General features: G+C 40.6%; 1 protein-coding gene across 1 annotated transcript; it reads left to right on the forward strand.

Annotated features, from left to right (window-relative positions):
* The first annotated feature begins 1,107 nt into the window (after positions 1 to 1,107).
* RADX (RPA1 related single stranded DNA binding protein, X-linked) lies at positions 1,108 to 25,938 on the forward strand. Its single transcript, XM_033138274.1, has 14 exons — positions 1,108 to 1,948; positions 3,018 to 3,178; positions 7,167 to 7,359; positions 9,229 to 9,334; positions 11,136 to 11,227; positions 11,314 to 11,436; positions 13,970 to 14,077; positions 14,767 to 14,934; positions 15,679 to 15,839; positions 18,080 to 18,189; positions 20,191 to 20,267; positions 22,289 to 22,552; positions 24,665 to 24,814; positions 25,832 to 25,938. Exons 1-14 carry the CDS (start codon positions 1,108 to 1,110, stop codon positions 25,936 to 25,938), a joined length of 2,661 nt encoding a protein of 886 aa, XP_032994165.1.
* Positions 25,939 to 25,997: the final 59 nt, after the last annotated feature.

The following is a 25,997-nucleotide window of genomic DNA, read 5'->3' on the forward strand; positions in this document are numbered from 1 at the left end:
CAAACTCATGTTAGTAGCTTCAAGAACACTGTCCAACCATCTCATCCTCTGTCGTCCCCTTCTCCTTGTGCCCTCCATCTTTCCCAACATCAGGGTCTTTTCTAGGGAGTCTTCTCTTCTCATGAGGTGGCCAAAGTACTGGAGCCTCAACTTCAGGATCTGTCCTTCTAGTGAGTACTCAGGGCTGATTTCTTTGAGAATGGATAGGTTTGATCTTCTTGCAGTCCACGGGACTCTCAAGAGTCTCCTCCAGCACCATAATTCAAAAGCATCAATTCTACGGCGATCAGCCTTCTTGATGGTCCAGCTCTCACTTCCGTACATTACTACTGGGAAAACCATAGCTTTAACTATACGGACCTTTGTCGGCAAGGTGATGTCTTTGCTTTTTAAGATGCTGTCTAGGTTTGTCATTGCTTTTCTCCCAAGAAGCAGGCGTCTTCTGATTTCGTGACTGCTGTCACCATCTGCAGTGATCATGGAACCCAAGAAAGTGAAATCTCTCACTGCCTCCATTTCTTCCCCTTCTATTTGCCAGGAGGTGATGGGACCAGTGGCCATGATCTTAGTTTTTTTGATGTTGAGCTTCAGACCATATTTTGCGCTCTCCTCTTTCACCCTCATTAAAAGGCTCTTTAATTCTTCCTCACTTTCTGCCATCAATGCTACTTACTCCCCAGTAACAGCACACTGCTGCCTTCTTGTGTGTGGCTGTTTTTCCGCTGGCTTTATTTATTTATTTATTTATTTATTTATTTAGAATCATAGAACTGTAACAGAAGAACAAACGCGCCCGGGTCTTTTTCTTTTTCTGGTAAAGCGCAACAAGCGCCCTCGATCGCGAATAGTCACCCACCCCCGCATCCCCTTCAGCATCACAGAAACTCCGCCTCGAGCAAGCTCATTGGACAGCGTCCCATGCAAATTTGTTTTGTTTTTTTTTCCCCGTGAATCCCGCTCACTCTCAAAATCGGAGGGGAAAAAAGTTATTCTCTCCTTGCGCTCTTGGACCTGCAAATACATCGGCAGCTTCCTTCTCCGCCTTACTTGACTAAAGTTGACTTGGCAGCCGTTGGGTCTGTGTGTGGCGGGCCAGAGAGTCTGTGAATGGGGTCACACGCGTCCGAAAGACCCACTGCAAGAGGGGAAGAAGCAGATATGCTGGAGCTATGGCTTGATAGCAATCCTTACCAAAGACGCAAACGGTGGAGGAACATGGGAAACGAGACGGGTCGGGACTCTTGGATACAAACGGCGTGCTGCCGAGCTATCTGGGTTTCCAACCAAGTGCTCACCTTCGCAGCTCCTCAGCCGGTGACCGTGTTATCCCTGGAGAGGTACCTGAAGGATACCACCAAGAAGACACGCGCCAGCTACTTTTCTGTTAGCAGGGTATCCACGCGTACCTCTTCCTCCAGAGAAGTGACCACTCCTGATCCTTCTGCTACTCCTGGTCCTTCCACCAGCCAGGCGACCACTTCTGCCGGTGCCACCAACGAGGCGCCCAGTCCCAATTTTTCAACCAGCGAGGAGCGCACTCGTGCCTCTTCCCTCACCAAGGTACCCAAGCGTACTGGCTTCCAATACTTCTATGATGTGACTATCTCCGACGGTGTGTATCGGGAGAGGTGCTTTCTGGCCCCTGAGTTGAGCCGCTTGGTGCACACAAATGCCCTTCGCTGTGGCCTGCGGGTGAAAATCACAGAGGCTTCGTGCGCTTTCTTTAAGAAGATTAATAGCTGGGTTATGTGCATAGAACAGATTGAAGTTGTTGGCGCGGCCAGTAGATTTGATGCTGCCCTAGGACTAGAACTTCCTGAGTACATGATGAAGTCGCATATGCCGCTGACTGGAAGCTGGAAATATTATCTTCCACTGTGGAATAATGAAGATCCGTACGGGGACATATGGCTGGAGAAAAAGGCTTCACAAAATGACTTGGTGGATGGTGAGTTGACTGCTGCAGGGTTGGTCATCAATAGTGATGTTGGAAGCATGGGACTAAGGTAGATGGATAGGATAGTCTGGGATATGCCGCTGTTGTTACTGGGTTCAATAGATTTGTCTCTTAGACTTAAGTACTGACAATCTATGGTTTGGCTTTATGTGAGCATTCAGATTCTGGCTTGAGAGCCTGGTTTGCAGGAGAAGCCCACAAGCTGAATTTGAGGGAATATGTTTGGTGTTGTCTTATTCAGGTATATTTTGGTCCAACGTGGTGGCTATTTAGGTATGTTTTTGTGTTGTGCGTCACTGCACCAGGCCCCAAACCTGAGAGAGGATGCTTTTAATAATTTTATTATAATTATATTATTTATACCCTAATGATCTGGCTGGGTTTCCCCAGCCACTATGGGTGGCTTACAGTACAGCTTTTCTGTCCTAGGCATTGAATAGGTAAGGGATACACATATTATGGGTGTTAGTGTCCTTTAGCCAAAGACCACCTCCAAAGAAATTTGAGTTTGTGGCTTGTCTGTCATGATAGCTGATAATGTTTGCGGATTGCATTTTCTGGGTCCACCTGGGTCATTCTTTTGAGATGGTGAATACCTTAGCTTAGTTCATGAATCCAGTTCACGGTGCCCACCTAATTCAAACACAAAATGTACCCTTAGGATAGGATTTGAAGGATTTCTAAGGGTCCGCCCCCCCCGAATATATTTCCTTCCAAAGAGAAATAGTTGGGGACATTAAGAGTCAAGATGCTCTCCTGCGCCATTTCAAACATGTGGTTTATGTACTTGTGCATTTTTGTTTACCTTGTACACTTCATTCGTATTATTTATGACACCTTGTAATTCTTAAAACAGTGCATACAAAGGGCTGTGTTCTTCTGAGACAGCACCAGAGCAACCGTTAGGGATAGCCAACTTGGCAGGACCAGTTTTTAAGATCAGCAGTGCTTGGTTATTTGTAACTTATCTGTTTGCCGCAATATGTTTTGTAGTGGTGGCAGTGCTGATGAATCCAACTATGTCACCTATACACTTTTGAATCTCTTGTTGTTTTCCTAGACTCTGCGATTAAAACATTGCATGATTTGCAGAAAGAATTTGGCCACAAAATAGGCAATAAGATTAAAATTGGCACCCATCCTATTATCATTAAAATAACCCACAAGGGGAGACTTCAGTACTACGGAAAGTCCACTCTGGCTGTTGATAAGCCGTACCAGGTAGGCTATCTACAGATCTTAACATGCTTACGTCTTGTTGTGTGTCCAGTTAAATCTGGCATTGATCCTGCTATGCTGATAAAAACCTTAATTCTTATTTCTGAATCCTTCCTCTAAATAACAGCCATAACGAAATACAATTGTAAATGGTATTGTAATATGTTCAGTATTTGTATGTTGTACTATAAGTATATATGAAATATATACAATAGTTCTTGTTGGAATTGTAGTTTGTGTTAACATAGTTCAAGCTTTGTTTTTGGTTTTTTAACCAAAATGAACTGAGTTAAATGTATCTCCTTGTTTACTTCATTGACTGTATCTTGAGAGTATCTTGTTGCTTTGATATAGGTAGAAATGGAAACAGTTCTATTGGTGAATATACCATGTTGCTAATACATATTGTACTAATTTACAATTTACCTGTGAAATAACAGCTTGATTTTTGTGGAACTTTACTCTGATTAGCCTTTCTTCAATATCCTGAGCACACAAAAAAGACTTTCAAAGGCTTTTCAAAATTTCATAATGCTGAATCATGATGCCACTGCTAACGGAAGTTATTAAAAGTGTTCTTAACTCTGTTGAAACAACATGCCCTACATGGTTCTCCATGACCAAATCACTTACATTATTTATTTATTTAACCCCTTTTAATGATGGTTTTTTTCCCATGGACAAAAGATTCCTGCATTACAGGGGGTTGGACTAGATGACCCTTGTGATCTCTTCCAACTCTTCAGTTCTATGATTCTGTGATTTTACGTTACTCTTGCCTATAGCACAAAAACTCATCTTTCAGAAGCCATTTTTCCTTGCCCCCCCTCTCCCATTGTTTCCAGTGGCTGGAAAAAAACCTTGCTTCCTATTGTGTTGCCTTTCTTCTCACCTTCCGATTGCTAAGCAGCAGGAATTATTATTATTATTATTATTATTATTATTATTATTATTATTACCAAGCCATATGTTAAGCTTTCTGCTACCAGTTTTACACATCACTTTATTTGCTACAACTTTATGAAGCCATAACTCTCTAACCTGTTTTCCCTTCCTATTTTCACCTGTTAGCCTTAGCTTATACACCATTCCTGCATTGGAATAGGGTCTCTTCCCACTCTACAATTCTATGGTGGTTTTTTTAAAAAATGTTTTTATTAAATATTTTCTTGGGTTACAAAAGCACATGCAGCGTCTCTGCTTTCAGTTCAAAGAGTTCTTTCAAACAGTTCGTTCATTTTCAATGTGAGACATGGATGTTATATAGACAGTATGAATTTGGGGGAGAAAAGAGGGAGGGAAGAAGAGGGGGTAGTAAACGTTGATTCTTCTACATAGTAAATGTAGAAGGTTTTTGTGTCATTGTTTGGGTAGGTTCTATTTCTATTCATATATTGGTTTTTGTTGGCAGTGAAAGAGATTGGGGGGGGAGGCATGGCGTGGCTGGTTCCCTTCAGTTGGCTGCAGCGAGATCTGTTTTGGGGGTGGGTGTTGTTGGGTCAAGTTAGTCATATTGATTTGTATGCTGTCAGTGGGTTCTTGTTGTTGGGCTGCGTGTGTAATAAAGGGCAGCAACACCAGAGGGAAGAAAGCCGCTTTTATTTCTCCTGTGCTAGTTTCAGTTTGGTTGTAGTTTTTTTTCCTAGTAGGGCTGTTTTCCATAAGGTTTAGTACCAGTGGCCCATGTTCATTCCTGACAAGTCTCTCCTGTGTCTAATTATGATACTCCTGGATGCTGGAAGTAGGTAGCTTATGAGTTCTTTGTGGTGTGAGTATGTGTTATTCAGTAGGGCCAGTTCTGGAGTGGTTTCTAGTAACTGTTTTGTTATTTTGCATGTTTCTTGTAGGATTGATGCCCAAAAGGGTTGTATTTTGGAACAAACACGTGGAGGTATGTGCCTGTAGAACGGCAGCCTCCCCAGCATTTTGGTGAGGTTCCTGGGTGTATCAGCTCCAGCTTCTGTGGTGTTAGATATCATCTATAGATAAGTTTCAATGTGAGTTCCTTTCTTTTTGCTGAGATGGATTTAAAGGGTGGTTTAGACCAGTGTTTTTCAACCATTGTTCCGCGGCACACTAGTGTGCCGCGAGATGTTGCCTGGTGTGCCGTGGGAAAAATTGAAAAATTACTTTATATATAGTCAATATAGGCACAGAGTTAAATTTTTAAACATTTTTAAACATTTTCTAATGGTGGTGTGCCTCGTGATTTTTTTTCATGAAACAAGTGTGCCTTTGCCCAAAAAAGGTTGAAAAACCCTGGTTTAGACCACAGTTTAGTCCATTGGGTAGGTTTATTTTGTAACCTATGTCATGCTCCCATTTGTTTTTTATTGAGATGGGGGGATTGTAGGATTATGGAGCAGTGTTTTATATATTGTGGGTACCATGCCCTTGCCATGTCCCTCTGCTGTCAGGAGAAGGTTTTTGGAAGTGGTCAAAGGCCTAATCACTGCTGCCGTTGCTGCTGGGTTGTTTAAGAAGGCGTGCAGTTGGTGGTGTGTTAGCCAGGGTATTTGGTTGTCCCCTAGTTTGTCTTGCATTTTTTTGTGCAGGTTTGGGTTTGTTATTTTTGTAGAAGTCAGTTTAACAATTCTCAAAAGTAAGCCCCGTTGGTTTCTATGTAACTTCCATGTTTAGATTTGCAGTGCTGCCTCCCAGCTCTGTTGTTCATTTGTTCAGAATGTGCCGTTCTCAGCTTACTCAGAAAGGTATGATGCAGAGTGCTTTGTGCACTTTGCAGTCAGGCTGGAGTGTGGGCAGGGTCTTCCTGGAGAGCTGGGAATAAATTATTGCTGGCCTCCTGGGGGGTGGGTGGGAGGAGAGAGACTCCAGAGATGGCTGGAAGTGAACACTTCCAAATCTGTTCTGCTTCATATAACTGTAGAGTGAGTTGTAAGAGATACTTTAGGAGCATCCAAGGCAGGCTTTCCCAACCTCCCCTCTATAGTCTTTGCCTCTATTTTCCACCCATGCATATAATAGGCATGCTCACCGTTTGTGTTGTTCTCACACTGTTTGAATTTTTGTGTGTAAGTGCATTGCTATAGTTGGAGGTCAGTTGCTGAATGCAGGCCCCAAAGAGGAATTTTGTCCTCACATTTACTGGCTGGGTCCTATGGGCTTTCTTCTACCTCATAGCAACTGTCACAACTTTCACATGGTGGATGAGGCATTGGGCTGGACCCTTAGTAGAGGGGGCACCCTGTCCCAGCCCAGTGGAAGACCCCCATAAGAGATATTGGAGTGTGGTGCTATCTGTTCAGAAGCCCAGTCGAGGGCTGACAGGCCATGATGCCCCCTGCCAGGGACTAGATGAGCTCTTCCAGTAGCACCTTAGAGACCAACTAAGTTTGTTCTTGGTATGAGCTTTCGTGTGCATGTGTGACTGTATCTGAAGGAGTGTGCATGCACACGAAAGCTCATACCAAGAACAAACTTAGTTGGTCTCTAAGGTGCTACTGGAAAGATTTTTTTATTTTTTATTTTGTTTTGACTGTGGTAGACCAACATGGCTACCTATCTCTTCCAGAAACAGTTCACACCATGGTGCACCTCAATAATAGTTTGCCCAGGGTGTCCCATGGCAGCTTATTGAGCCAGCCAGCAAGCTGGTTGACCATGTGCCAATCCTGGTGCAATAAAGTTGCAGCCTAATTTAATCCAACTCCGTTTTTTGTGTGCCATTATTTTGACTGCTTCCGCACTGCTGCACAGAACTTGGGCCCACATACAAGTCCCATTGAATGGGGTTTGCTACCACGCAGATGTTCATAGGGTTGCCACCTTAGACTTTAAGCCTTCTGAATGGGGGGAGCATTGCTTCTGTTCCTATGCAGCACCTTATACACAGCTGACAAACTGAGGAGGAGCATGCCGTCAGAAAAGTACAGATTAGCCACAGGCATTTTGAAAGAGCAGTTCAACAGTACTTTTCGCTCTTCCACAGTGTTGCTGAAAGCTTGTGGCTCATGTTCTCAATCTCTTTCAGGCATCCTTCAGAGTGGCTGATCATACCGGTTCTATGGCCATGGTGCTGTGGAACGACTTGTGTTGTGAATGGTACAACAGTTTGGAGGTTGGCACTGTGCTGTTTCTTGAAAACTATGGTGTTAAAAGAAGTCACCCTTTTAAAACACAGCCAACTCTTGGAGCCATTGGCATGAAGAAATCGTTCTCAATAGGTTAAGTATTTTGAATATTAATTGTTGTTCAACAATGTGGGGTTTTGTTGTTGTTTTGTTTTTGTTGTTTTGTTGTTTTGTTGTTTTGCAGAAGGTGGCAACATACGTTTAGTTTTACTGACCATTTGAAAGTATATGGCTGTTCATTGATTATAACTGTATTAAGGCAGATTGAAATCTATACCTAGGTCATGAAGGGGATACATTGGTCACTTTGAGGAAAAAATAGCACTATCGTTGTTGTTGTGTTTTTTTTAAAAAAAAAAACCCACAGCATTACTGCCCCTAGAACAGAAAGTAAAATTTTACTTCATTGGCTGCAGAACTAAGGTGTAAAAAATCTTTTTTAAAAAAATCATTTTGGTGTCGTCGTCCCCCAAAAAAGTGTTAAAAGATGAAATTCCTTGTTGTCCCAAGTCAACCACACTTTTCATCTGCTGTGTAATAGTAACTTTCAGTTGTTGTTCCTTAAATCCACAAAAGTCTTTGATACCCCATCATGCCATTTGTAACCGGTACAATTAGCTTCAAATTATTTTGCTTTACATATGTATATATAATGCATTGGGTAGAAAGTGAGATGTTTCTTCAGGCTAGGAGGAAAGAGAAGTGTGAAAACTGTTGAGAATTGCATGTCACAATTTGTCAATTTAAGACATTTATTAATATTTTTACAAACGTATTCTCAGTGGATTGATGAAACAAAGCTTCTTCTTTTTACATATCTTAAATAAGTCTGTGTAATCATGAAGAGATAACAAATAATATAGGGGAGAGGGAGAAAGGCCAAATGAAATTAACAAGGAACAATGTAAGTTAAATAATGACAATTTCTGACAGAGGAGTTGACCTTCCCACTCACTGCATTCATAGAAAGCTCATGAAATCTCCCAAATTTATAGATATTTTTGGAATGCAATTTTGTAATCAGCATGTAATTTTGTTTCAAAGTTCACTTTAAAATGTCATTATTTTATAACACCACATAAACAACAGATCAACAAATCTGGAGGGCCACAGGTTCCCCTCTCCTGTTGTGAGATCATACTCTTTGTGTAACTTGAAAAGCACTGCTTAGCTCACTTGGTTAAAGAGTAATATCGAAAGTGAAACCTTGCGTCTGCCTTGGTACTGTGTTGCTAAGACTAAGTGAAGTTTATGCATAACTATTTCAGTTGATATTTCAGATACCTGTATCGATTCAGAAATAGATATTAGGGCTTTGCAGCTCACGCTGGGAAGACCCCCCCCCCCATTTAGTAAAAGACACTAGGTTGGTAGCCCTGACACTGTCTTTTCAACTGCTCATTGTTAAGTCCCACTAGCTGCATAAAACAAAATACTTGGTCCCTCCTCTTAATCTAGAGAACTCCATAAATATTTACAATACGGAACCATTCTTGGGTGTTAGCTAGATTCTTAACCTTCTGTTACTCCATTGAAGGGAGGGGGGGGGGAAAACATTTTTAACACTGAAGCTCTTTTGAAGAAATTCCAGTCTAACAATTCTCTGTCTTCAATCTTCAAACGCTATTCAGCCTGTATTTTGAATTTCTGCCATTAAGGATTCAGGCTTCTTCCCTTTGATATAACCACTCTCATTATTTATTTATGGTTGATCTTGGAAGGCAAAACTGAGGGATGCAGTTGTTGAATAGTTTGTCAGTGAGAAGATTGTCCAGAAAAGCTCCAAACATAGTGGCACTCTATCTGATTTTAAATCCCTTGTGCTACCCAAAGAATTGAGTCTGGGGGATAACAGTGTTTGTTATACATACAGGAGTAGTAGAACTATGTTACTTAGGCAGGCAGGATCTCAGTTGTTCAATGTGTGTTCTCACAGTTAATTTCTTCTTCTTCTTCTTCTAGAACTAACTGTCAAATGTGGGCAAAGGCCCACATTGATAGTAATACCAAATGGTGATATCAAGTCAAGGTGGAGACTTCCCAAATTAAATTTTCGCTTTGTAACCAGGTTAGGCTTTTTATGTTCTCTTTTTTGGAGACAATGTGTTGTAGCAATATACAAGGCAGGAATCAATAATATAACAAAAGGGGGAAGGAGGAGGGAGGGGGAAAGTAACGGGGGGGGAAGCTTTGTCATTTGTCATTTTCTATTTATAATTGCATTTCTATTCTGCTTTTGCTCCCAAAGTAGCAGCAAACAAGGCAGAAGAGCAATACAATTAAAAGCTAAATACCATATTTTCCTGTGTACAGTATAAGGCTTTTTTTCTGCTAAAATTTTGTAGGCAAAAATGGGGGGGGGTCATCTTATACACGGGTAGTGAATGCAGTGTGGGGTGTGATTGGATGTGGCGAGCGGGTGGGCAAGTGAGGGACTGGCGGCTCAACAGCTCAAGAAATATTTATTTCTTAATTCAGGGTTCAAAAAAATAGGGCTCGTCTTGTACATGGGGGTGTCTTATACACGAAAAAATACGGTAAATAAAAACATTTGAAAGTTTTAATAGTGTTTTAAAAGTTCAACATGACCCTTATGGATATTCATTTCAGGCTTCTCATGAACAGTATCTTGCAAACATCAAATGCCTTGTTTAATAGGATTTTTTTAAAAAATAAAAAATAAAATTGAATGCCATTAGTGAAGGAGACTCAAACAGGGAAGGCATTCAACAAATGGGGAGCTGCCACCAAGAAGGCCCTGTAATCAGCCATATGTAGCCCATTGGCAACAGGAATGGCATTCTTCCAGGTACTTTGATCCCAAGCTGGTTAGGGCATTGCATGCTAGTACTGACACTGTGAGTTGGGCACAGTAGCTCACTGTTAGCTAGCGCATCACCTGCAGGACTACTTACACTTGGCCTTGTCAGGCTGCAGCAATCTAGGCACTGCACTGTGCACTAGCTGTGGTTTCCAGGATGTCTTAAAGGACAGACCCCTGAGCTGGTGGCCCTGATCCACAAGAACTCTCAAGACTGGACCAAAGCCCTCATGCCTTTCAGGAAAGATATCACTATTCATGTTTGTGTGCCTCTTCCACCAATGGTCTGGAGGTTGGCAGCATGAGAATGGGTCTTTTCTGTGGTGGCTTCTCATTTGTGGGATGCTCTTCCCAGGAAGGCTCACGTGGCATCTTCATTACATATCTTTAGGCGCCAGGAGAAAACATCTCTCTTCATCAGGCCTTTGGCTGATTAGCATTCTATGGCTTTAAAAATGTTTTTGTGGAAGAGGGGGTTATTGGTTCATTTTTGTTTTATTATGATGTATTTTGTGTTCCCAATTTGCATTTTTATGATGTGAACCACCCTGTGATCTTTGGATGAATGGTGTTATAAAGATTTAAATAAATTGATGGGGATTATAAATTAATGGGGACTATAATAATCCAGATGGGAGGTCACTCAAGCATGGACAACTGAGGCTAGGTTTCGCCAGTCCAGGAAAAGTCATAGCTGATGAAGCAACGTACATATATTGGTCATCATCACTCCATAATGCTTGGGAATCTGGTGACCCATTGGAATCTGGAGCACTTCCAGACTATGAACGTGTTCCTCCAGATGGAGTGCGGTCATGTTGTTCACCTAATTCCTAGATACGGGAACTGCTTACCCACAGCACTTCTGTCTGATCAGGATTTAGGCTCAGTTTATTGGCTCCTATGTAGCCATTGTTTTCAGATACCTGTCCAACACCTTCAACAACCTGTCCAGATTCAGGTTAACTGGAGAGATGGAGCATCGTGTTCATAAACATGGGAGATTACTGTGTGCTACAAATATCACTCGTACCTTTCCGTATTACAGATCCAAGCTGCCTGTCACACCATACATTGACGACTGCGATGTAGTTGGGCTTGTGAAATTTGTGGGAAGGACAGAGCGCACAAGAACTACAGGTTATTTTTAAATATTTTTGTGCTAATTAACAATTAATTCAAAAACACTTTCTTAAAATGTTTTAACATTTCTGTTGTCCTTACAGAGCACAGAGAAGACTTTTTGATCCATCGTTGGGTGATGGTCGCTGATGGAACCTCAGATCAGACTTTCATTCTGCAATTGTTTTCTTCATCTCAGCCTGACATATTTGAGAAAATTCACCCAAGTATTTGCGTTTTGTTTTTTTAAATACACCTGCATTTCTCTCCACCCCAAATCTTGTTATACCTTTTTTCTTAAAAGTTTGCTTTAATTTTGGGTATTGGCAGTTAATACCATTGCAGCTCCTTCTAAAGTCCCTGGCAGAATAGTAGAAATGAGGAACTGAAATTAGCGCCATCTTTGCATGTGATGGTGCTCAGGCAGGTTTATATATATTTTCTCCATTGTTTCTGAAGGGAGAGCTATACGGTGAAACTCGAAAATTAGAATATCGTAGAAAAGTCCATTCATGTAAGCAATTGTTTTCATTAGCTACTGGAGTTTAATATATGAGATAGACTCATGACATGCAAAGTGAGATATGTCAAGCCTTTGCTTGTTATAATTGTGATGATTATGGTGTACAGCTGATGAAAACCCCAAAGCTGAAATTGTGAATTTGGAGTTCTCATCAGCTGTATGCCATAAACATCATAATTATAACAAATAAAGGCTTTACATATCTCGCTTTGCATGTCATGAGTCTATCTCATGTATTAGTTTCACCTTTTAAGTTGAATTACTGAAAGAAATGAACCTTTCCACGATATTCTAATTTTTTGAGTTTCACCTGTATATGAAGTACTCTCTAGCACAGGGGTCAGCAAACTTTTTCAGCAGTGGGCCGGTCCACTGTCCCTCAGACCCTGTAGGGGGCCGGACTATATTTTTTTTTTGGAGGGGGGGAATGAACAAATTCCTATGCCCCACAAATAACCCAGAGATGCATTCTACTCATGTAAAAACACCAGGCAGGCTCCACAAATAACCCAGAGATGCATTTTAAATAAAAGGACACATTCCACTTATGTAAAAACACGCTGATTCCCAGACCGTCCGCGGGCCAGATTTAGAAGGCAATTGGGCCACATCCAGCCCCCAGGCCTTAGTTTGGGGACCCCTGCTCTAGCATTTATAAATGAGTGGCTTAAACCCTTTGGTGTAAATTTTATGGCCTTAAATTATAATCCAAAGAGTTATGTTTAGGTGTGCAGCAGGATTTGGGAATTTAGCAAGACTTTTGACCTTTCAAAAAATAAATAGCAAGTTAAATGTCGAAGAAGATGTGTAGGCTTGGGCCTGAGCAATATTGCAACAGACCAAGGGTTCACGTAGTCCAACATCCTGGGTCAATTAAGTTCTAGTCAGAGTAGATCCATTGAAATTAATGGACCTAAGTTAGTCATGTTCCTTCATTTCACTGCCTGCTCTGAGTAGACTGAATAGGCCTACTGGATATGGCTCCCTACAGAGGACAGATAATGCGTGTTCTCCTTCATAGAGAGCACGGGTTGCGGTAGGGGCCAGAAAATCCACCCTTCCAGTGTGGGTTGGTTCAAAGGTAGTCGCTGTTTTGATTGGGGCATTATTTGTTGTTGGGGAGAAATTAACGTTGCAATTTTGGTTGATGGACAGTTACTGGATTAAAATCCTTGGCACGCCCGGTATTATTTCTCTTTGCTGCTTGCAACGGATCGCCCGCCCTCCCCTCCCTTGTTTTAGGCCTCTGCGTTGACCTTGCTATGCCTGTCATGGGGTCGTCTGCCGTTGGTGCAGGGGCCTGGTAGGAATTTTTCCAGTTGGCTGATTGGCTGGTGCCTTCTGGTTTTCGCCTACTGTGTAGCAACTAGTCACAACTTGTAAGGTTGGCGGTTAGGCATTGGTTTTCGTGTTCATCGCTGGAGGGGTAATGATTGGCTGTGTCTGCCCCTCCAATGCTGCCCCTGGGAGCATTTGGGGAGAGTCGTTGTGTCTGATCCCCCGGCTCCTATTCTCTCCCCAAAAATGCTTTCCCTTACTGACAGTCGTCAGTTCTGTCTCCAGTGGGTCAGATAGTCTAAACCAATGCCTACGCAACCACTCACATATCTTGTATTTTAATAAAGTTGTGGCCAAAATTTATCCCAAAAACCCAAACCAAAATTAATGTTTCTGGTATGAGTTATTTTACTGGAGGGTGGTTGGGGACCTCAACACGCAAATGCTTCTGCAAAGCCCACAATAAATCTGTAATCATCCACCACAGCTACCTAGTTCTCTTGGAGTAAACCAGGATCTGGTGAGTACTATTTGAAACTGCAGGTAAGGGCTCATGTGCTGGAATACTATCTCTGCAGATACTATTGCTGCACAAAAACACTCTCGCATCTGCAAGATGCTTAGACTAGAACACCTCTGGCATCTTATTTTCTATACAGAGAGCTATTTTCAGCAGTAACTGGTTTTTTTCTCCTCCTCTGCTGTTTGTGAGAACGGCAACCAAGTCACATAGTTTTAACTGCTTGGTCGAACAAAAGTTTGAGTTAGGTTGAGCTAGGAATTGTAGGAAGTGCAAATGTAATAATTAAATAACAATAAAAATGCTGTCATTTGTTTCTTTTGCTTTAAAACCTGATAGTTCCAAACATACATAAAGACTGAATAGTATGTGTGAAATAAATAAACGTAATGAAACAACATTTATGAAAGAAAATGATGCAACCTGTCTCCATCTCCAGTGTCACATCTCGTATGTACACACATGAAGGTGATCCGACAGATTGCAGAGAATGGCTCCACTACATCTTACCTGCAAACTACTGATCAAAGTCAAATGTTTATTTCAGGTAAATAAACCCTAATTTCATAATTAATACATGCAATTTGTAACAGCCGCCTTCAAGGGCTCATGTACATCTTAACCACATATTTTTGTTCCCCTTTTACCTTTGGGCTTCAGCCATTTTGTTTTTTCATTTTTTTATTGTAATTTTTTGGGGGTCGGAGTTCTGCTCTAAAGGCTTCCTCAACCTCGGCCCTCCAGATGTTTTGAGATTACAATTCCCCCCATCCCTGACCATTGGTCCTGCTAGCTAGGGTTCATGGGAGTTGTAGGCCAAAAACATCTGGAGGGCCGAGGTTGAGGAAGCCTGGTCTAGGGTTGGGTCTGTATCTGTGGGATTCTAGCAAGAGTACTGCATCTCTGATTTTGGAAATAAAGCCATAGGGTCACAGAGAAGTTACAGAAGAATATTAAATCTCTGGTGAAATGGTGCACTATGATAACTTCATAGAATCATAGAACTGTAGAGTTGGAAGGGATCACAAGGGTCATCTAGTCCAACCCCCTGCAATTCAGGAATCTTCAAGTGGGGCTTGAAGCCACAACCTTAAAATTAAGAGTCTCATGCTCTACTGGCTGAGCTATCTCACAGACTGGTGGTTGGACTGTATCTTGCTTTAATATTTAATATTTAATTTAATATTTTGATACTTTTATTAGGCTTTTCACAGCCTTTTTTGTTTTTCTTAACAGAGTGGCACAAAGGCCAGCCCTATGAAAAAGAAGCCAGAGTAAAAAGCATTGCTCAGTGGATGAGAACTCAGGAAGAACATTCTCATCTGAAGGAAACTTCCATTGGCGGATATTATCCTTTGCCACCAGCTCCAGACACTTTTCTGAAGTACTGTAAAACTGCTTCAGGTGATGTGTTTTACTCTGCATTTTCATTCAGTCATGCTTGCCACTTGGCAATAGTCATGTTATTAAACGAAATATTTCTGTGCAGCTTTATTCATTTATTTGTACTTTTTAGTAAATGATCACAATGCCAAACAACAAACTATACCAGTAACTGTCATACACTAAACTAAACCAAAAGGTAGAGGAGGAATGGGGGATTTGTTTGGGAAGTTTATTGACAAAGAAGAAAAATATTGAACTATCAGAGCAAGCCAGTTAGTAGGGTTTTTAGACAAAGATTTCTACATAGACAAAGGGTTTTTAGACAAAGATTTTAGACAAAGCTCTTTACATATATATATATGTGTGTGCACCTGAAAGTCCCCACAATGTGGGGTAGAATTCAATAATATATATGTGAGTCAGTAAAATGAAATTATTCCAGTACAAGATTAAGATGAACACACACTTCTGACCACAAGTTCCCCCACATATCACATGTACCAAGGACTTGCAGTGCTGAAATAGTGGGCGAGCAGTGGAGACTATTTGTAGTCTAAGGGTGGCCAGTAATGAAAATCAATCAGAGGTTTATCTGTACCAATTTATAACAATTTCAATTAATTCCCAATTAATACAATTATTCAAATGCCAATCAACATCCAGTTAATACATTTTAGTTATAGTGGTTCACTGTGTGGTGGATTGGATGCATTTCTGTTCAAAGCTAAGTTTCAAGGGATTATTATTATTATTATTTTGCAGTTGAACAAGTGTTGAAAACCGTCGATGAAATTGGGGAGGAGATTGAAAAACTGCATTACAGGGAGCACAAACGCATTGCTATTCAGGGGATAATTGGTGCTATAAAATATATCGACTGCACCAAGATATCTTCTGATGCCTCAGTCGGGACACCAGAACAGGTATGGTGCTTGAGAATTAACAGTATAAGTATTTAGATACTATGTTTTACATGTTTTTCATTTTTAAAGAAGAAATAGAGTTTGAAAGGCATAGTTTAGGTTTTTAAAGGTTTAATGTGGATGTTCCATTTTTTAAGAAAAAGAGTATTCAAACTGATATTTAAAGCTTTCTACATGTGAAAAAAGCAGTGGAAATGAATTGAGAAACTAAATGTGGGGGGGGGGGTAGGTAGAACAATTAATTTAGTAGATCATATTTGAAAGACTGTATATATCCTATAAACTAATCCTTATGGTTCTGATACTGGAGTTGAATCTAGATTGGGGTTTAAAATATATAGATATATCTTTGAAGGACAATATAAGAAATGTAATTAGCCTAATAGAGTATTTGGAGGTAAAAAATGAAAAACAGGCCACACTAATCTTTTAAGATGCAGAGAAAGCCTTTGATAATATTTCATGGTCATTTATGAGTAAGGTATTAGAGAAAATGGAAACAGGTAATTAAAGCCATCTGTACTGCAAATATTTTAATAAACAATGTTCTTTTAGACAAATGCCAAATAGAAAAAGGAACGAGACAAGGTTGTCCCTTATCTCCATTGCTGTTTATTATGACATTAGAAATATTGCTTCAGAATATAAGGAGAAATAGGAAAATTAAAGGTATTGAGGTGGGACATAGAGTCTATAAACTAAGGGCATTTGCTGATGATGTGGTGTTGACATTGGAACAACCTTTGGAGAGCATTCCCAAAACATTAGAAGAAATCAAATTGTTTGGAGAGTTGGCAGGTTTTAAAATAAATTCAGATAAAACAAGCATGTTGGTTAAAAACATGGATGATCAGTAGAAAAAATTGTTAGAAAAGATGTCTGGTTTGAAAATATATTTTAAAAGTCAGATATCTGGGAATCTGGCAGAAAGTAAAAAATCTCAATTTCTTTGAAAATAAATATATTAAATTGTGGAAAGAGGTTAAGAAAGAGTTGGAGATATGGGAGAGAATGAAGCTTTCCCTGCTGGGTAGAATTTCAGCCATTAAAATTATTGCCCAGGATGCAGTTTTTATTCCAATCAATCCCAATTGTAAACAATTCAGGCTGCTTTAAAGAATGGAAAAGGATATTTCTAAATTTATCTGGCAGGGGGGGGGGAGCCAATAATTAAACATAAAATTATGATAGATATAAAAGAAAGAGGAGGCTTTGTTCCGCCAGATCTGCAAATGTATTATGAGGCAGCCTGTTTGTGTTCATTAAAAGAATGGATTACATTGGATAATGCAGACATCGTAGATCTAGAGGGTCATGACTTAAAATTTGGCTGGCATGCATGCCTTTGGTATGGGAAGGTAAAAAATTATAAACGTTTTATGAACCATATTCTTAGAAATAATCTGTATAGAGTTTGGGAGAAATATAAAAATCTGCTGGAAAGAAAAACACTTTATGGTTATCTCCTATCGAGGCTACTACTATTAAGAGAGTTAATATGGATAGACAAGCGCTTGATCTATAGGGAATTACTACAATTCACAGGGGGGAAACCAAATTGAAATCAATGGAAAACCTAAGGAGCCACGTTACAGACTGTTTGCAATATCATCAGTTACATGATATGTTTAAATTAGATAGACAAGTTTTTTTGGAACAACGCTCACAATTCGAAAAAGAACTTCTGCAAAACAAAGATAAACCTTTGTCTAAAATGACTTGTTATTAGAATGTGAAACAAAAGACAAGCTAGTTAAAGCCTAATTGACACACTGGGCAGTAGATATAGGGCTCAACATAGATTTTAATTTCTGGGAGAAACTTTGGGAAAGTGACTTGAAATTTACAGCATTTTACTCTTTGAAAGAGAACTATTTGAAAATGATTCATAGTTGGTCTCTAACTCCAAGTAAGCTTGCTAAGATGCACAAGACAGAATCAGATAAGTGCTGGAAGTGTAAAGAGGTGGAGAGAACGTTCTTTAATATTTGGTGGACATTTTAAAAAGGTAACAGGATAATGGGAAATGATTTATAATGAACTGGAAAAAAAGTTCAGAATTACTTTCTGCTGGGGATGACTTGGACTGAAATCCCCAGGTGTCAGAAAAGGTTATTTATGTATGGAACAACTTCATATATATTTTCATGTATATATGAAGAATGGCTACCTAGAAGTTGCTGTATTTCTTTGTTTCTGAATAATAAGGCAAGATACCTCCTGTTGTTCATTTTCTACAGGTCAGCCAGGAACCTGCAGCAGGAACTTCTGCCCAAACCTCCCTATCACCCGAACAGCAACCTACAGAACCCAGAAAGTGTCGAGCAAAGAGAAAGAATAGGACTGTGGGGTGAGCTATTTCTCTAAAATGGAATTCCCTTTCTGTTTTTATTGGCATTTGTCTGTGTTAGGCCACAATCCCGCTTCTGTTGACTTCCCTCTGAGCAAGATTAGGCACACAGAATTGTGTACTTTTCAAATGAGCTGCACCAGTGTTCTAAAATGCCTTAGGTTATCATTTGCAAAGGAAATCACTTTTGCATTGCAATACCGTAGTTGGCATCCCTCTGTCTTGGGAGACACAGGACGTTTGTTTTCCTTTGGCGGTGAAGTCAAACCACTGGAGAGTTATAGTGATTGCTTTGGCAGTTGTGTCTGGTTGTGCTATTGCAAATGCACCATAGCAGATGCACCATGTTCTCACTGGTTAGATATTAATAGATATTTGGGAAAGACCTTGCTAAATGAGGTAGTTTGATCTGGGCAGGAAAAGGTTCAAAACATCAGGATTGCAATACCAAAGAGACCATTTAAATGATTGATTGATGGATTCGAAATGATTTATTTCACCTCTTTTTAGGTGGCTCTTAACAATGAGCTAACTTTTGAATGTTTTGTGGATGCATGTGAATATGTGCAGAATCCAATATAGCTTCTAGACAGGGCTGTGGCTCCAGAAAGTGCCCTTTTGTGTCATACGATCCTACTTAACTTATCAATAGAAAACCAAAGCTGCCTACTAAATAAAATGCTGCCTGCCTGATTATTCATACTTCACTAGTGCAGCAAGCAAGAAAATAGCACAAGTGGCAAATTCTCAGTAATTTTGTGATTTCATTGGATTTTTCCTTTTTAACTGAACATCCAAAGCTCAGGAATTTGCCTCCTAAATGCGATCTTAAAAAAAGAAATGGGAAAGAATTCTAATGATTTTCTTTCTGCTCTCAGGAGGCTTTTGTGTTTCAGTTCTAGCTTTTTACAGAAGAAGACTGCTGTCACCATTCCGCCTTTCCTTAAAAGCAAAGGCAACTCTGTGCTTTAACACTGCAGTCCTGCTTAGTTCATGAACATATAATACTGCTGTTTCTTAAGGAGAGCATGGCTGAAATAAAACCATTGAACCCAAGTGTCTGTCATGTGTTGCTGGCAGACTCCCAGGAGTTTGTACATAGGACTTTACAGGTATAGATCTGCCATGGGTTTTGTGGTACAAATAAGCCTTATTGCTTAATACAGCCTAAAAGGCTGGGAAGAGGGATAGTGACAAGCTTCCATCCAGAAAAGCTCTGACTTCATCCTAAAAGTGTTGGAAGATACACTGAGACTTTCTGCTTCAGACACCACAGTGTATTTAAATGGGCAGTGGATTAGATGGTGTTAAAATCTGTCTCTTGAAGATACCAGTTAAACATGTTTGTAGTTCTGATTCATGATTTCACAACAAACAATCAACGAAGAGTCTTGTTTGATTTACTGAGCTGTCTTCCCCTGGGTAGTATAGGTAACAGAGACTACCTATAGATTCAAACATGGTAAGTGTTGCTTGAGTCTTCCTTGGTCTTCTCTGCCAATGAGAAGTGTGTTTGTGTCATATTTACAACAGCACATGCTGGAGCTTTGCCTAGAAAGCTTCCATTGCTTCTTGCAGCGCATTGTACAGCTCCCTGCACCTCAGGCAGGCTTCCAACAGGTTTCTCTCTGCTCCTATCTTGTCCATTCTGACAAAGACATAGCTTAGCAATAATGCGGTAAACATCAGTTGCTAGCTTGATTATAATTGCTATTGCTCAGCAGAGCTCTAGAAAGTAGTCTTCCTGCAGGGGCATAGCGCCCAGCACAGGCGGCGGGGGGGGGGGGAGCCACGATGGCACCCCACTGGGATCGCCCTGCCGGGGGCAGTACGCTCCCCCCGCACTCCTCTTCCTCCGCCAGTGACCTAAGTCACTGCCTTAGTCAGTAAAAATAAAATGCCGCAACCTGAGAGTTCTATGTGTCGAAATGGTGATTTCTGGCAATATGGCCAAACAGCCCTATAATCCCCCAATGGCAACTCTACTCTTGGTTTTTATAGGTCGGATGAAGATGAGCAGGATGCATCGGCTGCAGAAACAAGTGCTCCAGTGCGAAAGAAGCGCAGGAGAACTAGAAGTATGTGTCTTATTCTTTGAAACCTATATGAGCGCCAGCATTTTACATTAAAATAAGCAGCCTTGGCAAACTTAATATGCCTTCCTAACCTTTTACAGTAATGTTATATGTTGTTTAGTTAGTAAAATTCTAGCTAAAGTGTTGGTTTTTAAGCCTGGCATAGGACCCTAGTGCTAAATGGAGATGGAGGAGGAGGGATAACCTTGCTGCTTCAACCAAACCTTTCATTTTAATTGCAGTGAATCTTCCTTCCTGAGGTCCATCTGCAACCTCTTATGTTACAAGGTCTTACCTTGTTATTGTGAATAGCAAGGTGATTTCAGTTACCGGTAGCTAAATTGCATACGTGATGATCTTGCTTGGATCTTCTACGTTTCCTACTGGCCAGTGCTGCTGCCCCATTATGGAACCCTAGATTTTAATTCTAGTGTACAAAGCAGCTGGTTTAACAAACAAACAAACAAACAAACAAATACCAGCGCCTGCCAGAAAGTAGAAGGACTGGCATGTAGGACAGACGATTTAAGTCCAGCAGTTTAAGGGGAAGATACCAATGCAAATAATTTATTTAAATTTACCACTGACGTTTTATATACCCTAAACAATGTTGCATACTAATTGGTTCACCTAACCACTGGAGCATATGAATTAACAAGTAAACAGAGCACTCTAGGAGGATTTGTTTCATCTGAATGTTGCAATTTTGCTTCGTTTCTGCTACTCCTATATTGCGCAACTTTCTTGCTTTGTCCCACCTTCAAGACCCAAAATACCTGACAATCCATAATGTGTGATCATTGCAACCCATGTGCTTTGTACAGTATATGGCTGACCAACTACCGGTAACTCCCAACAGCAGTCTCCACTTCCAAAGGGGCGATAAGGGCTGCAGCACACCTTAAGACTCCTTTTCTTTTGCAACCAACATGTTTATTTGCATCTTACGATAGGTGTGCTGCAGGTTTGTGCAACTTGGAGAAAATGGCATTTCAGGCTTAATTGCGGGGTGTGTGTGTATGTGTGTGCTAATTTGGTCCATTGTTGGAGGTGTCTCATTTAATGTATTGAGGCAACACTAAGGGACCAAAGCTTTCTAGTAGCAAGAGCAGATAACCAGGCCGAACAGGCCAATTTCAGAAGATGAGGAGGAAATGTCATTGTTTAGACAATATGAATATTCATAGTTTGAGAACTGAGCAAGCTGCAAAACTCTGGTAGTTGAAGCAAAAAGAAAAAGAATGAGCATGCAGACACCCCATAGGCACAGTAGCTGATTGATCCTTTTCATAGAATTATAGAATGATAGAGGAGTTAGAAGAGCACCCAAGGGTCATGTAGACCAACCCCCCCCCCCTGCAATGCAGGAATCCTGCCCTTTTAGTGATGTACAGGCTGGCACTCCTGAAGCTAAGACTAGATTCCACGGCTTATGATGTGTTGCCAATCCCTGGTATCCATGGAATAAGTTGTTACAGTGCTTGGCTTCATAATTATATTTTTCTCTCCATTGATATTTACATGGAAAAGCAGTGACCATTAATTGATTTAGTTTTAAGAGATTACAAGTGTAATATGCTTGTATTCAGATTTATATTTTATACAGCAATTTTCAGTAAGGGGAAACTACTTATTTTAAAGAAAAAACAAAATGAAGAGGCCTCCATTAAAAAAAAAAATGAAATAGGGTTCCCATTTATCACACATGTAAACTCGGCAAATGCAGTGCATGGAAAAGAGTGAAATAAGCTGAGTGATATAAACAAAAAATCCATTCTGGAATAGTAATCATTTTGCTGAACTTGGATTTCCTGACAGTTTACAACTTGAAAAGTGCAGGAAACGCTAGCTAATGCTACTTCGTATTTATTTTCTTTTAAAAATATATAATAAAAAGCTTATATCTACTGTGCTGCTGTACTAATTCCACATGCACACAATTTGGGGAGGGTTTTATTGAAAATCTAGAGTAATTTTACAGAAGTAAATAGAGATTAACAGCACACCTGCTATCTTCATATTAGGAGCTTCCAAAAAGAAGCATCCCAAATGTCCACCAGGTTCCTGGGAAAACAGCTTCTGGGCTGGAATAAAAGACAGCTTGGAGCAGCACTTGCATTGCAGCAGCGTTTTCCAGGAAAGCTTTCCTTCGAAATTTAATTATGAAAAGTCAGATTTTCTCATGCAACTGTACAATCTCCAAGCATCCAAATACAAAGATGTACCAACTGCAGAAGCTCAAACTGAATATGCCTGTCCTTATGAATACTATCAAGTGACTATTGTCGGTAAGTAACCACTATCTCTGCAAAACAAAATTCAGCATCCCATTGGGAAGTGCAGGGGCACGCAGGCTCAACAACTCTGGCTCCCCCCCCCAAAAAAATATGAAATAAAGTCAAACCATTTTTGCAGGCAAAAAATAAAATAAAAAATAAAAAAAATCAATGTGGGGGGGACACACAAGAAATTTCCCGCAACGGGTACCACGTGACCTTGCTACGCCACTGGAGAAGTGTTAACAGTTTTGTCTGGGTGTTGAAAGAATAATGGTTGCTGCACAGAGCTAAGAGGGAATGGATAATGTATCTAAAGGTGTGGTTGGTTTTTTTGTTAGAGAAAGCAAGAGGTCAGAGTTGGGAGGTATCTGGGTTCAAACTTCACTTGGTGGTCTCGGACTGGTGTTTATCTCACAGTGTAACGTACTCCTCAGGTTTGTTTTGGGGATAAAATGGACAGAGCAGGGAGAAAAGATGGGATATAAAAACACAGTTAATGAAGAATAAATAGAGCAACTGTAAGGGGAATAGTCTAGGATCCAAAGAACCTGCTTTTACTTCTACACATTCGAGGTCTGTGTGTGGATTTGTGTTCTTCAAATAGCAGGCCTCCCATACTGTATATGGTAAGTAATTGCTGGAACTCAGGAGATTTTCGGCAATAAGCCTAAGATTAGGCTTAATCTTAGAGGTCTGATCTTAAAAGGCAAATGAGGGAGAAATGATATTAGGATGCAGAAAAGTCTGTGGGAGCCCCCCCCCCAAAAAAAATCCTGTTTGGACAGCAGCCATAGTATGCCTTTCTCAAACTTGCAGCACTTGCTTCTTGACTACATAATTAATATCCTCTGCATTTCCAAAAAAAAAAACAAAAAAACCAGCCCTGCATTTTAGTGGAATGATTTTGTATAGATTACAATTTCAAAATCATAGCAAATGCAGAACGGTGCAAAGATGTGGGGAGGAAAGGTAAAGGTAAAGGTAAAGGGACCCCTGACCATTAGGTCCAGTCACAGACGACTCTGGGCTTGCGGTGCTCATCTCACTTTACTGGCCGAGGGAGCCAGCGTACAGCTTCCGCGTCATGTGGCCAGCATGACTAAGCCACTTCTGGCAAACCAGAGCAGCGCACGGAAATGCCATTTATCTTCCCACTGGAGCGGTACCTATTTATCTACTTGCACTTTGACGTGCTTTTGAACTGCTAGGTGGGCAGGAGCAGGGATCGAGCAATGGGAGCTCACCCCGTCGCGGGGATTCAAACTGCCGACCTTCCGATTGGCAACCCCTGGGCTCTGTGGTTTAGACCACAGTGCCACCCGCAGAATATCTGACTAGATGGCAGCATGTTCAATACAGGTGTTGATCTTAAATTGAGTATTAAGGTTTGTGTGTTTTTAAAGAGCTTGGAATATGGATAGGGTGGGGTGGGGTGGAAGAGCAATGCAGTCTTGCCTTATATTAATAAGAGCGCAATTTCCAAGTCTTGAAGCAGGGTGGAGGGGGAGAGAGATTATCACTTCACTTGACACCAGTAGTATATCATTCAGGGAACTTTGTTTGGTCCTAGAAGGATATTGTTGGAAATAGTTCAAAGAAAACCTGTGAGGGTATTAAAGTATGTAGATGGAAGAGCATATTGATGAAACTTTGTGTGAATAGTCAGTATGTTGGGTCACCAGGTCTTGGAGCATGAGCCAGAACTAAGTCACATCTCAACCTAAATTGGACTTGTTTAAGAGGCAACTATGGGGGAGATGAACAGATCAATCTATACCTCTGTATCATCTATGTATCTGCAGTATCTACCTACACAATGATTAATGTTGTATGTTGGGGGGAATCAAATATATAGCCAAACAGTAGATTACTGAGGAAAGCAATAGAAGTGGTGGGTTTTTTTATGTTTTCAGGAAAATGTGTGGGCCGCTGCGAATCAGGATTCTGATGTTTATGTTTGAAGTCTTTGGTGCAACTCTTTGACAGGTTGCCATTATACTAGTAGACACTAGTATTTGGATGAGAGATTTCCCTGTGCTGAAATGATTGTGAAAGACAACTGAATACTGGTAGTTCATTATGCTAGCTGATGGTAACAAAATATATCCATCTTTTGTACAGGATTGGATTATGACACAGCTATAGATGTCGCCCTCCTGCCTGTGTGTTACTCTGAGAATTCAGATTTACTTCAAGCAGCGGGCATGCACTGTTCTACGCTGGAGTTGCCTCACACCTCAAGTCAGCAGAAGACTGCTCGTGGACTTTCTCGTAAGAACTTCTAGATGATATTGATGGTTTGCTTACATGCCCCCAAATAAGCAAGCGTAGTTGTAAATGAAGGTTTGCCACATAACAGACCTTAATGCAAAACCTTTACTTTAGAATTGCCTCCTGGACTGCTTGTTATCTAGTACGGTTTGACTAGCCTTGTTGCAGTGTTAAACAGTATACATCTAGGTGCACATCTTCTTCCCTGAAGAGATCGCAACCCTGTTAAATGGTGGCTCTTCTTAATTCCAACCATTTGCTAATTGGCAACTGTAAATAATTACAGTAAGCAATAAAGTGCACAAATGCCTCAGTGAGCATATTTCTTTGCAAGTGTTTGCTTGCATAATTGTGTCTGCAAAGGAACTGGTTTTGAATATTTGACCTAATAGAAGATTGCGAATTATGCTTTTCTGTGTATTAGTGCCAGCTTTCCTTGTGTCGTGTTGTCTTCCCAGATATATGGAACAAGAAGGAACTGGAAGCATTGTTTATTGTGTCAATCTTAGAATTTTTATCTTCAGAAACTAGAAGCCAACAGATATGCTGGTGGTCGTTAGATAACACCCTAAACTCCGGTGTTAAAATGGTCTTCTGAAATGGAAACAGTTGCTATTTCTTTCTTTCTTTTGCTTCACACTGAGTTAATACGGTAATTCCAAATAAGAGTGAAATTTCCCCCTTTTCTTCCTAGTTAGTTAGTTAGTTAGTTAGTTATTGGCCAAACACTGAAATGAGCTGAAATTCTGAAGACTTTGTCCATGCTGTTGAGTAATCTGGATGAGGAGGATTCATCCAGATGTTTTTGTTCCCTACTTTAGGCACAGGGGATTGGTTTTCTGCAAGAGTATTTTCCTTTGCCATCGTGTTGGAAGCAGGAGGGAATGATTCTCTGCCTTCCCCATTCTGCTTTATTACCTGTTCTGGGTGAAACATTGATGATACTCCTGGAAATGTAACAAGAAAGCAACTGTTGTTTTTTAGTACTAACTCCATATCTTTGTGTTTGCATACTAGGTGGTGGGCTGAGGAGAAAACCTCTCATCTGTATCCTGGATGTCTGCTCTTTGGGGGAAGACAAAGTTGAAGTCTTTCTTAACAAAGTGTATGTGGCCGAAGAGTGATGTATGTGGCCGAAGAGTGATGTAATAGTTTCATGGCCTTTGGAGACCCTAGTTTTCTG

The sequence above is a fragment of the Lacerta agilis genome, chromosome Z, assembly GCF_009819535.1.
Source record: "Lacerta agilis isolate rLacAgi1 chromosome Z, rLacAgi1.pri, whole genome shotgun sequence".
NCBI lineage: Eukaryota > Metazoa > Chordata > Lepidosauria > Squamata > Lacertidae > Lacerta > Lacerta agilis.

Bases quoted from the DNA above. Each gene is read 5' to 3' on its own strand.
- RADX (XM_033138274.1), top strand. From the start codon at position 1,108: ATGGGGTCACACGCGTCCGAAAGACCCACTGCAAGAGGGGAAGAAGCA. The intron at 11,228-11,313 runs GTTATTTTTAAA...TTGTCCTTACAG, and splicing joins AGAGCGCACAAGAACTACAG to AGCACAGAGAAGACTTTTTG. The intron at 18,190-20,190 runs GTGAGCTATTTC...TGGTTTTTATAG, and splicing joins AGAAAGAATAGGACTGTGGG to GTCGGATGAAGATGAGCAGG.